The sequence below is a fragment of the Orycteropus afer genome, unplaced genomic scaffold, assembly GCF_000298275.1.
Source record: "Orycteropus afer afer isolate SDZICR_OR568_19922 unplaced genomic scaffold, OryAfe1.0 scaffold00018, whole genome shotgun sequence".
NCBI classification, from domain to species: domain Eukaryota; kingdom Metazoa; phylum Chordata; class Mammalia; order Tubulidentata; family Orycteropodidae; genus Orycteropus; species Orycteropus afer.
Genome location: NW_006921605.1, coordinates 2,196,856 through 2,209,371, shown reverse-complemented (window position 1 = coordinate 2,209,371; position 12,516 = coordinate 2,196,856). Strand labels below are relative to the sequence as shown.

The following is a 12,516-nucleotide window of genomic DNA, read 5'->3' as shown; positions in this document are numbered from 1 at the left end:
TCCTTTTGAGCCTGGCAGAGTGGGCAAACTAACCAATCCCAACATCAGAATTCTATATACCTGAGAGAGCCAACTTCCCAGAACCTTGCTTCGTGCTGATTCACACATATTCAGAAATACTCCAGGTGGATAACTTTAGCAATCAGGAGCTACTCAGTTGCTCATGACAAATTCCACCACGGAGTTTACAAAGACTTATGGCTAGAAAAGCCACACTATGTAATTTACTACACTGCAACCACAAACGTGGCTTGGGGTACCGTGTGCCTCCTCATTCCACCTAGTCACTGCTCCTTGTCCAGCTCTGTCTGCTGAGCCCTGCAGTGTGAGCTCGCCTGACTTGAGGCCCCTTTTCTGCAGTCACTCCCATCCTGACCACTCCTGTCACTCACTGAGCTGCAGCCACAAGAGGTGTGCTGCCTCCAGCCCCCCATTATCTGCTCTCTTCTTTCTTCTTTCCCTCTAGAGGGGGGCAGCTTGACCCCCGTGCGGGACAGCCCATGCACCCCCAGACTCCGCTCTGTGAGCTCCTACGGAAATATCCGCGCTGTCACCGCAGCCAGGAGCTTGAACAAATCTCTGCAGAACCTGAGCTTGACCGAGGAATGTAAGACAGCCCGTGAGCGGTCACTGTGGTCTGGAGGCATGGGGGTCCCTCCTGAAACCTGCCATGCCACCCCACACTACCCCTACCTGGTAGCAACTCTGAAGTCCTCCTTCCAGGTGTGGGTGCGGCTCAGCGCCCAGACTGCCATACCCACACCAGACATGAGTGCTCTGGTCCTGTAAGAGCTGCAGCCCGTCCCCCGGACCTGCTGTCTCTGTGGAAACTGTTCAACTCCCAGGGAGACCAGTGAGCGTGTGCACACATGAGAGTCTATGTGTGAGCATGCATGTGTGGGGGTATGTGCGTGTATGTGAGTATGCGTGTATGTGTGAGTTTGTGCATGTGTGTTTGTATGTGCGTGTACACGTGTGTGTGAATGTTAGTCTGTGTCTATTTTCTGGGGAAAATGCGTGTTTCCATCTTGGCTGGTCACTGTAACATGCAGCAGTGGCCTCTGGTCCCTGACTGTCCCCATCATGTCCCCGCAGCTGGCAGTTCTGTGGCATTCTCACCTGGGAACCTCAGCGCCAGCAGCAGCGCCAGCAGCACCCTGGGCAGCCCCGAGAATGAGGAATACATCCTCTCCTTCGAGACCATCGACAAGATGCGGCGTGTCAGCTCCTACTCCTCCCTCAACTCGCTCATAGGTGAGTCCTCCACGTGCTTATGAGCATGGTCTCAAGCCCAGAGCACTCACCACCCACACGGCGTGAGCTGAGGTGGTCAGGTAACGGCATGGGCACCGCACCTCAACTCGCTCATAGGTGAGTCTCCATCCACTCCTGGCCGTGGTCTCAGGCCCAGAGCCCTCACCACCCATACAGCCCAAGCTGAGGTAGTCAGGTAATGGCACTGGTACTGCCCCCTGAACTCACTCATAGGTGAGTCCTCCACATGCTCCTGGCCATGGTCTCAGGCCCAGAGCCCTCACCACCCACACAGCACAAGCTGAGGTAGTCAGGTAACAGTGCGGGCACCTCTCACTTGGGAAAGATGGCATCAGCTTAGCTGGAAGCACCTTAGGAGGTGGAGGACGCTTCATGAGAAAGGTGTGGTGGTTTCCATCACCTGTTTGTAGACGTGCTGTTCGGAGGCGGCCCCAGGGATCCTGGGCTAGGCAGAAAGGCCGCCCAGCCCGTTGGTCTGTCTGCCAGACACAGGAGCTCTGGGTGGACCATGAGCTCTGGGCAGTGTAGAGCAGTGGTCTCACCCAGGGGCAGTTCTGCCCCAGGAGACATTTGGCAATGTCTGGAGACATTTGGTTGTCACAGTGGGGAGTTACTGTAGTGCCTAAGGCATTTGACTGCTAACCAGAAGGCTGATGGTTCAAACCCATCAGCCACTCCTTGGAAGGAAGGTTGGGCAATCTGCTTCCATAGTGATACCGCCTCGGAAACCCAAGGAGGGGTTGCTATGAGTTGGGTCTGACTTAACGGCACATAACAACACCAGTGGGTGGAGAACAGAGATGCTCCTCAACGCCCTGCAATGCACAGGATGGCTCCTGGCAGAGAGCGTGACCCATCCCCACATGGCCCTGAGAAACCCTGAGTGGTCTCACGTGACCTGCATCCCTGGAATCTTGCTCTCTTACCCACTTAATGGCATTCGCCCCATGGCCGTGTGAATTCCATCCATTCACCTCACACCTGAGGAGTGTGATACGTTTCTCAAGTCGCCACGACCTCATTTCCTGTTCTTTCTTGAGGGGCAAGTCAGCCATTCCCCACTTTCCTCTTTCCACAAGCCCACTAAGGGTTTGGCCCCACCTCTCTGGATCCCATCTCTGACCTTGCCCCTCGCTGACAGCACCCCAGCTCTGCCGGCTCCTTGGCCTGACCACCCGTCAAAATGCCAGCACCACCACCTGCTCTGCCTGCAAAGCCCTCCTCCCACGTTTCCTGGCTGCTCCCTTGGAACTCAGGACTCACTGTTACGAGAAGCTCAGCCTGAGCATCCTCTTTCCTTGAGTATCCTCTGTCCCCTCTTCTGCTTTGTGTCCCCTCCAAGAACTCTTCTCGACTCATTGTACGTTAACACGTGTGTTTGTTCTGGTTCTGTCCCGCTCCACTGGAGTGGAAGAACCACGAGGGCAGAGCTTTGCTTTGTCAACTACAAGGCCCCCGGACCCCTGCCCACACTCAGGGCCAAGGACACAGTAGGTGCTCAATAAACCCAGCTGACAGAGGTGCAGTGACCATCCTCCAGCACGAGCCCACACAAGTGGCTCCGGCAGGTACAGCTGGGAGTAACACTGCTGCATAGCAGGGGCATGTGCCCTGCTCTTCACTGGGCATCACCATGGGGCCCTCGCAGGCACTGGCCAGTCTGTTCTGAGACCTGCCAGTGCCTGCTGCTCCATCTAGTGACCAGACAGGAGTTCCTACCCTGTCTCGCTTCTGGCCCCGCCTCCCCATTGCCCTCAACATCCAGTGCACACGGGCGCGGCTGCCGCCGCTGGAGCTGCTGAGCTCTGTCCTCAGCTTGCCGTCTTCTCAGAGCTGTCTTCGCGCTCTCTTAGCCCTTTTTCTCTGCTCAGTAAGCGTCCCTGTCAGCTTCCCTGCTTCCACAGTGCCCGTGTCGGGACTGGGTTCGGAATCGCACTGAATTGATGGATTCATTACTTCTTTACGGCATTGTGCCTCCCGTCCCTGAACGTGGTTGTCTTCTGTGTATTTTGGCCCACGTCACTGTCTGTCGATACACTTGCAGAGACCTCTGCGTGAAGGCCACAGCATTTCAGATTCCTTTGAGGTGCAGCTGCGCGTTGCCGCCCAGTCTGCTTGGCCTCTTGGCAGCCCCGTGCGACAGAACAAAGCACCACTCAGCCCACACCATCCTCTGATCACTGGGTGCCTGAGCCCCCCGTGGCCTCCCAGCCTCCCTGCCAGCACTGCACAGTCGATGTTCTGTTGGGCCTCATGGCAGAGTTGGCTGGTCCATGGGAAGTTCACCAGGTCTTCCTCCCTGGTCTGTCTCAGTCTGGAAGCCCCACTGAAGCCTGTTCATCATGCGGGACCTGCTGGGATGTGGAATTCCAGTGGCATGGCTTCCAGCCTCACGGCAACACGCCAGCCCCCACAGGACAACACTGGCAGATGAGTGGTAGAATTTGAGGTGCAGCTGTCCCTCGGTATCTGGGGATTGGTTCTAGGACCCCTGCAGATACCGGAATCCATGATGCTCAGGTCCCTCGTATACAATGGCATAGCACCTGCATATAACCTACAAACATCCTCCCATGTGCTTCGGGTCATCTCTAGATGACATATAATACCTGACGCCACGTCGGTGCCGTGTAAATGGCTCTTTACCCTCCCTCTCAGACTTTGACGGATCACGTTGACCACTTAACTGCTTTTTGTTTTTTCCTGAATATTTTCAATCCATGGTTGATTGAATCCATAGATACAGAACCCATGGACACGGAGGGTGGATTGTACCTTATACTTTTTGTAATTATGCTGATACCTGTTTTGTTTTCCAACCATTTGTTGCTGTAAAGAGGAATGCAGGTGACATTTTAATTTTATTTCTGACAGTAAAGGAAATACCTTTCAGTGTGGCACGTGCTGTCCTTCCTCTGGTGGATACTTCGCTGGTTTGTAGAGCCCTCCTTCCGCTACAGTTGGTTCAGACCGTCTGTCTTTCGTAAATGGAAGTTTCCATTCCATTCCAGGTGGTGAAGATGTTTTTTTATTGATCATTTCTTCTCCATCTGTCGTGAGGGTCACCTGGCTCTGCCTCTTCATCATCGGAGTAGATCGTGGATTACGTCGTTAAGGTTTCCCTTCATTGTTAGATAAGCCCGACAATTCTCTCTAACGTTGTTGGATGAAGTTTGCTAATGCTTTATTTAGAATGTCTCCTATCTATATTCATGAATAGATTGGGCCAACAATTTTTCTTTCTTCTACGGCCCTCATAAAATCAGTTAGGGAGTATGCCCTTGTTTCCTGGAACAATTTGTATAAGACTCTCTGTTCTTGGCCGGTCTGGGAAGAGTTTTCTGTGAAACTCTCGGGGCTTCATGGGGTTTTCTGTGGCCAGGCATTGGCTCCTGGTTCTGCTTCTTAATCGTTACGGGATTACTCAGGTTGTCCGTTTCTTCTTCAATCAGCCTTGATAAGTTAGATTTTCTGGAGCACCGTCTATCTCAGCTGTGAAAGGGTGTGGGGGACATCTGACCGCCTCTGACTTCTCAAGGGGGAGGAGGACCTAGATCAGCATCCACAGCCCAAGGCTGATTCCTGTGAGGTGCAGGTCAGCCATGCCTCCGCCCTCCAACCTGTTTACCACCTCTGACACCAACCGTCCCTCCCACGATACTCCACTCCTCTGCCGGGTTTGGTGATTTGTTGCGGTGGCCACACAGAACTCACAGACGTGCTCATGAGGATGGGGCTTATTAGGGAAGTAACAGGTAACAGTTCAGGAGCCGAAACGACTCAGGATGCAGTTCTTTGACCAGGAGGGCCTCTTCTCAGCTGTGCTGCAGACGCGCCTCTCTCTGGCCTCGGCCTCTGCCCTGCTTGGGCCGGTGTTACACAGCTCTTTCAGCTCCACCGATGGGTGCCCAGAGAGGCACCGCACTCCTCCAGCAAGCTCCTACTTGAAGGCGCTCAGCTGCTCCCCCTGCAGGCAGGGAGGCCCACTACTGTCTCTGGGTTCTGCTGCCACCATTTCTCTGCAGCTACTTTTCATAGGAGCCCTGGTAGCATAGTGCCTAAGGCACTTGACTGCTCACCAGAAGGCTGGCGGTTCAAACCCACCAGCCACTCCTCGGAAGGAAGGTTGGGCAATCTACTTCCATAGTGATACTGCCTCGGAAACCCAAGGAGGGGTTGCTATGAGTTGGGGCCAACTCAACGGCAAACAACAACAACTTTTCATCATCTCTCACCATTTCTGGTATCACAGCTTTCTGTCCCCTGCATTGAGGAGGTCAGCACAGGGATCTTGGTCCAAAGGACATCCTCCACTACTGGCCCTTGTTTCTTGCTGGTCTCTGGAAGGGCTCACTTTGAGCCCAGCAGGATGGCAGAACTGACCAGCTCCCACATTACAGTTCCATCCACTTTATCTGCCTGGTCCACCACTCCTCTGTCGTTTTGTCACACTGTGGTGGCTTGCGTGTTGCCGTGAGGCTGGGGGGTATGCCACCAGTATTTGGAGTACCAGTGGGGTGACGCCCAGTGGAACTTTTCCGCAGAGCTTCCAGATTAAGATAGACTGGGAAGAAGGAGGAGACCAGCCACTTCTCAAGGAACTGGCCAGTGCGGACCTATGAATAGCAGTGAGGCACTGTCTGATACAGCGCTGGGAGACTCTCTGAGGATCCCTGAAACGTTGTCTGGAGAGGGGATTCTGCTTACCAGACACAACACATGCATGCACACTCATAGACACACGCGCACGTGCATACGCACATACGAATGCACACATCTACACACATACGCACCCACGTGCACACACGTACATACACATGCATGTACACATCCGCACACATGCAATGCACATGCACACACAGACATGCACACACATTTGTAATCATGCACATGCATACACCCACACACTTACATACATGCGGTCATGCACATACACACATACCACATGGCTCAGCACAGAAATAGAGATTTGTCAGTTTACACTGGGCAGTGACACTGCTGTTGGGTGGGTATGCTTGGTCACGAGGTCCTGAGTATATTTCAGGCATCTGGAAAGGACAGAGTTGGCCCTCCATGTATAACCAAGGATGAACGCAGGTACTCCTAACTCACCAGTAAAAGATGCTCCCTGTGTCCTTGGCTGAGTCTTGGGCTATATAGCAGGCTATGGCCTCTGCTCTCTAAAGCTGACCCTTTAGACGCTGGGGCTGTGGTCCCAGTGAGGGGTGATGCGGTGGCAAGCAGGGTGGGGTGGACGCTCTTGGAAGCGCAACGAGCAGGGTTGGGAGGCTTCCTGTGGAAACGGGTCACCAGGTCTTTCTCCTGCAGGGCCACTGGCTGAGTTCAAACCACTTTCCTTTTGGTTAGCAGCCAATCACAAAATGCTTGCCCACAGGGGCCTTTCGCTGAGTTGGACCCTCGGTCGGTGGTGCTGCCCTTTGTGCGCACGCCTTCCCGGGGGTGTGTGCTGATGTCGTCTGTTCACCTCTGCTGCTATCACACGGCACTCAAGTCTGCTCGTCAGGCGAGGGGCCAGAGCCTCTAGAGCAAAGGTTGTGTCACACACCGTTGTGGTTTCCTGGAGCCAGGACAGTAGCGACATGGTGCGTGTACTGGCAGAGCTCAGGGAGTCTCACAGGCGCAGACGCACACCATGAATACGGAATGACGCGTGTGTGGGAGGCTTTCATCCAAGGCATGCCGCAGGCTGGCGGTCATAACCGCTCTTAGAAATCTGGGCGATAAAGTCGGGTGTGGCTATCGGAGCTAGTACTCACTCTCACACGACAAGGACGTTCAGCCAAGACCCAGTTACCCTCGCAAAGGGTCAGCCTCAGAAGATGATGTGAGTGTCACCCAACCCGGCTCTCTGCTGCAATTCCCGAGTCTCTGAAGGGCCTGTTACCACGATAACAAAACCTCGGAAATACCTCGTAACCCCGGCTCCTGGAGGCCTCATTTCCTGAAAACACGGCTGAGTTGTCAGCCGACAGAACTACATCCGAAACCACCAAAATGTGAAGTGGCAGCTACTTGCTACTGAAACATCTCTTCTTTTTCTTTCCTAGGAGTTTCTTTTAATAGTGTTTACACTCAGATTTGGAGAGTCTTACTGCATCTGGCTGCCGACCCCTATCCAGACGTGTCTGACTTGGCCATGAAGGTGCTCAACAGCATCGCCTACAAGGTACATGTGACGGGCTTCTCGCCTGCACTCAGATGGCTGGTTTCCATCATGAGTGTTCAAGGAGGGACTCCAGTACGTGCATGTCTGTGCCATGGTGTGAACAATCAGTAAAGGAAACCAACTTCGGACAGTTTTAATCCAAGGACATAGGGTGCACTCTGAGCTCTGTTTGTGGTGTTTGCTTCGCCGCTTCAGAGCATCAGGCCGTTGGGTCAGGGTTGCAGTCTCGCCCGTGAACCTTCTAGCTGTAGGGTCTGTAGTGCTGGCCTCTCATTCATGCTTGACGTCACTAGTGTATGCCTTCTCAGTCGTGGCTGTTCCACCCAAAGGAGCCTTTCCAGAGAACCAGCTTGAGTCCCATTGATTTTCCTCTGTTACTCGCCTTTGCTTCACTGAGCTCTGCTTGTACCTTCATTGCTTCCTTCTTCTGCTCTGGATTTCATTTGCCCTCCGTCTGGTTTCTCAAGGTGAAAGCATAGGTTACTGATTGACTCCTTTCTCCTTTGAGGATGACAGCTATTCCTAACTCATTTTAATCGCCCGGCTGCCTCACGGCAGCTCTTTCCTAGCCTCGTGGGCTTTCTTCCCACTGTTTGCAGAAGAGCACATATTCAGAGACTCCGGGACCCCCTCGTCTCAGGACTCTGCCTCACACACCCCAGCCAGCTCACTTGCCCGTGTCCCCAGCTGTCTGCACAGGCTCCCCCAGCCCTTTGTCAGCACCACAGCTGGAGGGCCTGTGGCCATAAGTTAGGCATTTGTTCTCTGTGTCCCCCTCCATGCAGTAGCTGAAGGTGTCTTTTCCTCTGGTTTTTCTGGTTTTCTCATGGTTTATGACATCTGTTGGGCAGCTTATGTGGCAGTTATTCCTTCATGACTGAGACCACAAGTCATTTGTTAAAGCATTAAGATTTTTTCTGTAACTTTTTAATAAACTTTCAAACCTACAGGAAAGTTGCGAGAAGAACCCAGGGGCAGCATGGGATTTTCCAACGTGTCTCCCGGCCCGCTCTGCCCCCGCCTCAGCTGAGGAACCACCCTTGTGCCAGCCCTCGCCTGAGGGACATGACTCCTGGGAAGCATTTAGTGGGGCCTCGGCCCAGCGCCTTCACTCCTATTGTTCTTAGGTGCTGTCAAGTCGATTTTTGACTCATAATGACCCCATGTGACAGTGTAAAACTGCCCCATAGGGTTTCCTAAGCTATAAAATTTTTTAAAGAAATTTTTATTGTGGTTTAGGTGAAAGTTTGCAGAGCAAATTCATTCACACAGCAGTTCATACACATTTTGTCTCATGACACTGATTGCAGTTCTCCTCAATGCAACAGCTCTCCTCTCACTTCCTCCCCATAGTTACCTCTTCCCTGGGTCCTTCCCTCCATGCACTCCTGCCACCCGAGCTGTCCCCCTGTGCAAAAACACTGCCCTTCTGTTCCCCCACAGTCGATCCTTCCAAGGAGTGTATCTACCTGATGTAAATGTTCACCCCATTTGCCTATTGTTTGCCTGGAAGCCACAGGAGTGATGAGTTCAGTTCCAGACCTGAAGGGTAACTAGGGGCCATAGGCTCTATCACACTGGTAAACCTGGTCTCTCTTTTCTTTTTTTTTTTTTTTATGATTTTGATTTTTATTCCACATTGTTCTCCCTCTCTATCCAGGATCTCCTGCACTGATTCCTTTCCAAGTGGTTGATAGTGATAGCCAGGCACCATCTAGTTCTTCTGGTCTCATGGTCATATAGGCTGAGGATTGCATGGTCTACCAGTCCCTTGGACTAATTGTTTCCATTGTCTTTGGTTTTCTTCATTCTTCTTTGCTTTGGATGAGGAGAGACCCATCGTTGCATCTAGATGGCCACTTACAAGCTTTTAAGACCCCAGTCACTACTTGCCAAAGTAGGATGTGGAACAATGTTTTGTGTAGTATGTTGTGCCAGTTGAGCTTGATGTCCCCGTGACTTACGGTCCTGAGCTCTCAGGTGCAACTACTCACTCCCTCTGGGTAGCTGGCTGTGACCAAGCAATGACTCCAACCTTGGCCCTTGTCACCTCTACTGTACCCCTGGACAGTCTTACAGCACATACAGATACACATGTAGGAATACATATTTGGCTGCCCCTAAGCTATGATTTTTGTGGAAGCATATCACTAGTCTTTGTCCCGTACAGCCACTGCGTAGGTTCAAACCACCAACCTTTCGGCTGTCAACCGAGTGCTTAACTGTTGCACCACCAGAGCTCCTTAGTCTGTTAGGTTCTCCGTGCTCCCCATGAGCATTGCCTCCCATTTCACCACCAAAGGAAGGAACGAAGGAAGGTGGTGGAGCCGGGCTGTGTGTCTTCCCTACAGCACTGACCCCCTTTGGCTGATTGCTTGTTTGCCTGTTGTTTGAGCCCTACACTTACTTTATTTTGTGTTAGTCTGGTTGTCCCTTCCTGGCTGGTTGACACCCTCTCACTGTTTGCAGCTGATACTTCCTTATCTCATGTAATATCTCAAGTGATAGTGTTAGGCAGCCACATGGTGTATGTGGTAGTGACATGTGGTAGTGACAGCCACATACTGCACACCTAGTTGACGTGGTGGTGAGAGACAGGCACATGGTGCATGCAGTGTTGAGACATGGTGGGGGCATGGTGCACACAACATTGAGCTGTGGTGGACATAGAAAGCCACATGGTACACATTGTGTTGACATGGTGGTCACAGCCACATGGTGCACGCATGATTGAGAGGTGATGGTGACAGACAATCACATGGTGCACGCAGTGTTGAGACATGGTGGTGACAGCACATGGTACACGTGGTGTTGAGACATGGTAGTGTCAGCCACATGGTGTTGAGACATGGTGACAGATAGTCACGTGGGCATGCGGTGTTGAGACGTGGTGACAGCCACATGGTACACCTGATATTGAGAGGTGGTGGTGACACCCACATGGTGCATGAAGTGTTGACATGGTGGTGACAGATAGTCACATGGTGCGTGCAGAGTTGACATGTGACAGCCACATGGTGTACATGGTTGAGACATGGTGGCAACAGGCACCTGGTGTATGTAGTGTTCGGACATGGTTAGATCAGTCACATGGTACACACAGTGTTGACATGGTGGTAATAGACAGTCACATGTGTACGTGGTGTGGAGACGTGGTGGTGACAGCCATCCACATGGTGCACGCAATGTTGACGTGGGGTTGTGACAACCACATGGTGCATGTGTTATTCACCTGTGGTGGTGACAGTCAGCCACACAGTGCATGTGGTGTTGACATAGTGGTGACAGACAGCCACATAGTACATGCAGTGTTGGTAACAGCCACATGGTGCACACAGTATTCATACATGGTAGTGACAGGCAGTCACTTGGTACATGCAGTGTTGAGACGTGGTAGTGGTCAATCTCCTTATCCTCTTCAGAGAAGCAGTAAGAATCCTTCAGAAGTAAGTTCCCCAGAGGTCTGGCCACATATACAGCATGCTGTCTCTGCAAGCTGAGATGCCCAGGCCCGGGGTCACCTGCCTGTATCTCCTGCCTGGGAGGACGGCCAGCCCCATGCTGATGGATCAAAACTCCCATTGGCCAGCTCACAGGTCTCCGGATTGGTTCACCCCCACAGTGACCTCCCGTCCCACTTGTCTACTTCCCTCCTCACCGTCTGTGTGGCCAGCCTCAAAGCCAGATAAATGACGGTTCTCCTCAAAGGGTAAAAGCTTTCTGGACTTTCTGTCCATGTTGCTGCCTGAAGCTGAACCAGTGCCAGCTGAGTGGATGCCAACTTGTGGAGACCTGTGTGCGTCAGGGCAGAGCTGGGCTCCGGGGCCACCCGTGGCTGGCCTTCCAGTGGGACGGCATCAGACCTTTCTTCTGGCGCCCCTGGGTGGATGCGAGCCTCTGACCCTTCAGTCAGCAGCGAGGTGCTCAACCATTTGTGCTGTTACAGGAGGCAGCCAGTCAGATGAGCTAAATTCATGTCTTCATCGTTTACAACTAAGAATGGGATCGACTGAAGATGAAACTTAGTCATCATCTTCATTCAGTGATTTTTAAAGTCCTCTGTGAATGCTAATGAATAGTCTAAGCTATTAGAAATTAGTGTTAAACAAAGAAGCGACTAGCCAGCCATGTCTTTTGCCTGAAGCCTCCTGGACACACAGAGCTATCTGGGGCCTTGTCTGTACCCATACAAGGGCAGCACAACCTCCCGGCCATGGCTCTTGCAGGGAACCTCACAGCCCAGTTGGTGCTAGCATTGGTTGGTTTGCTCACCTTCCCCTTTAGACTTGGTGTTTGGGTTATTTGTGGCCTGGAGTTCCATGTTAGCTGATTAGAGTTTCTCTCTCAGTGCTTTTGTATTGCCAACCTTTCTAAAGATCATCCCAAATTATTTCAAGATGTTATCTCTGTCTCTTTTCTTGAAATTCACTGTGAGTGGGTTAAGACTCTGGACTTGACCCCAGGATGTTAAATACTTCCTCTTTGTAACTGCTCCCCAGTGCTGAAGCCCCACACCCCACTCTCTGCAAGAAAGGCACACCAGCTGCCCCCATGGCCCTTGGTGAGCCAGAAATGCCCCGCCCACGTAAGGTGGGTGGGTGTGGATGGAGTAAAGATGGATAGCCTAGACATTAGCGGACCAGTTTTGGCTATTTTGAATCAGACAACCATATGATCTACTATAATAGGAATGACAAATTGAAGAGGAATGGTGTGGCATTCATCATCACAAAGAATGTTTCAAGGTCTGTCCTGAAGTACAATGCTGTCAGTTGTTGTTTGTTATGTCATAGCAACCCCTTCTTGAGTTTGATAGGATAATATCCATATGCCTACAAGGAAGACCAGTTAATACTGCTATTATTCAAATTTATGGACCAACCACCAAAGCCAAAGATGAAAAAATTAAAGATTTCTACCAACTTCTGCAGTCTGATATTGACCAAGCATGCAATCAAGATGTAGTAATTATCACTGGGGACTGGAATGCAGAAGTTGGAAACAAAGAAGAATCACTGGTGATTGGAAAATATGGCCTTGGTGATAGAAATAAT

At 51.8% G+C, this 12,516-nt stretch overlaps 1 protein-coding gene across 1 annotated transcript in view; it reads left to right on the top strand.

The window, feature by feature from the left end:
• Nucleotides 1-12,516, top strand: part of RPTOR (regulatory associated protein of MTOR complex 1) — a 428,490-nt gene that overhangs the window by 366,163 nt on the left and 49,811 nt on the right. The window contains exons 19-21 of the mRNA XM_007959595.1: nucleotides 467-607; nucleotides 1,096-1,254; nucleotides 7,344-7,462. Coding sequence (XP_007957786.1) covers nucleotides 467-607; nucleotides 1,096-1,254; nucleotides 7,344-7,462 — 419 coding nt within the window. The remainder of the gene's footprint in view (nucleotides 1-466; nucleotides 608-1,095; nucleotides 1,255-7,343; nucleotides 7,463-12,516) is intronic.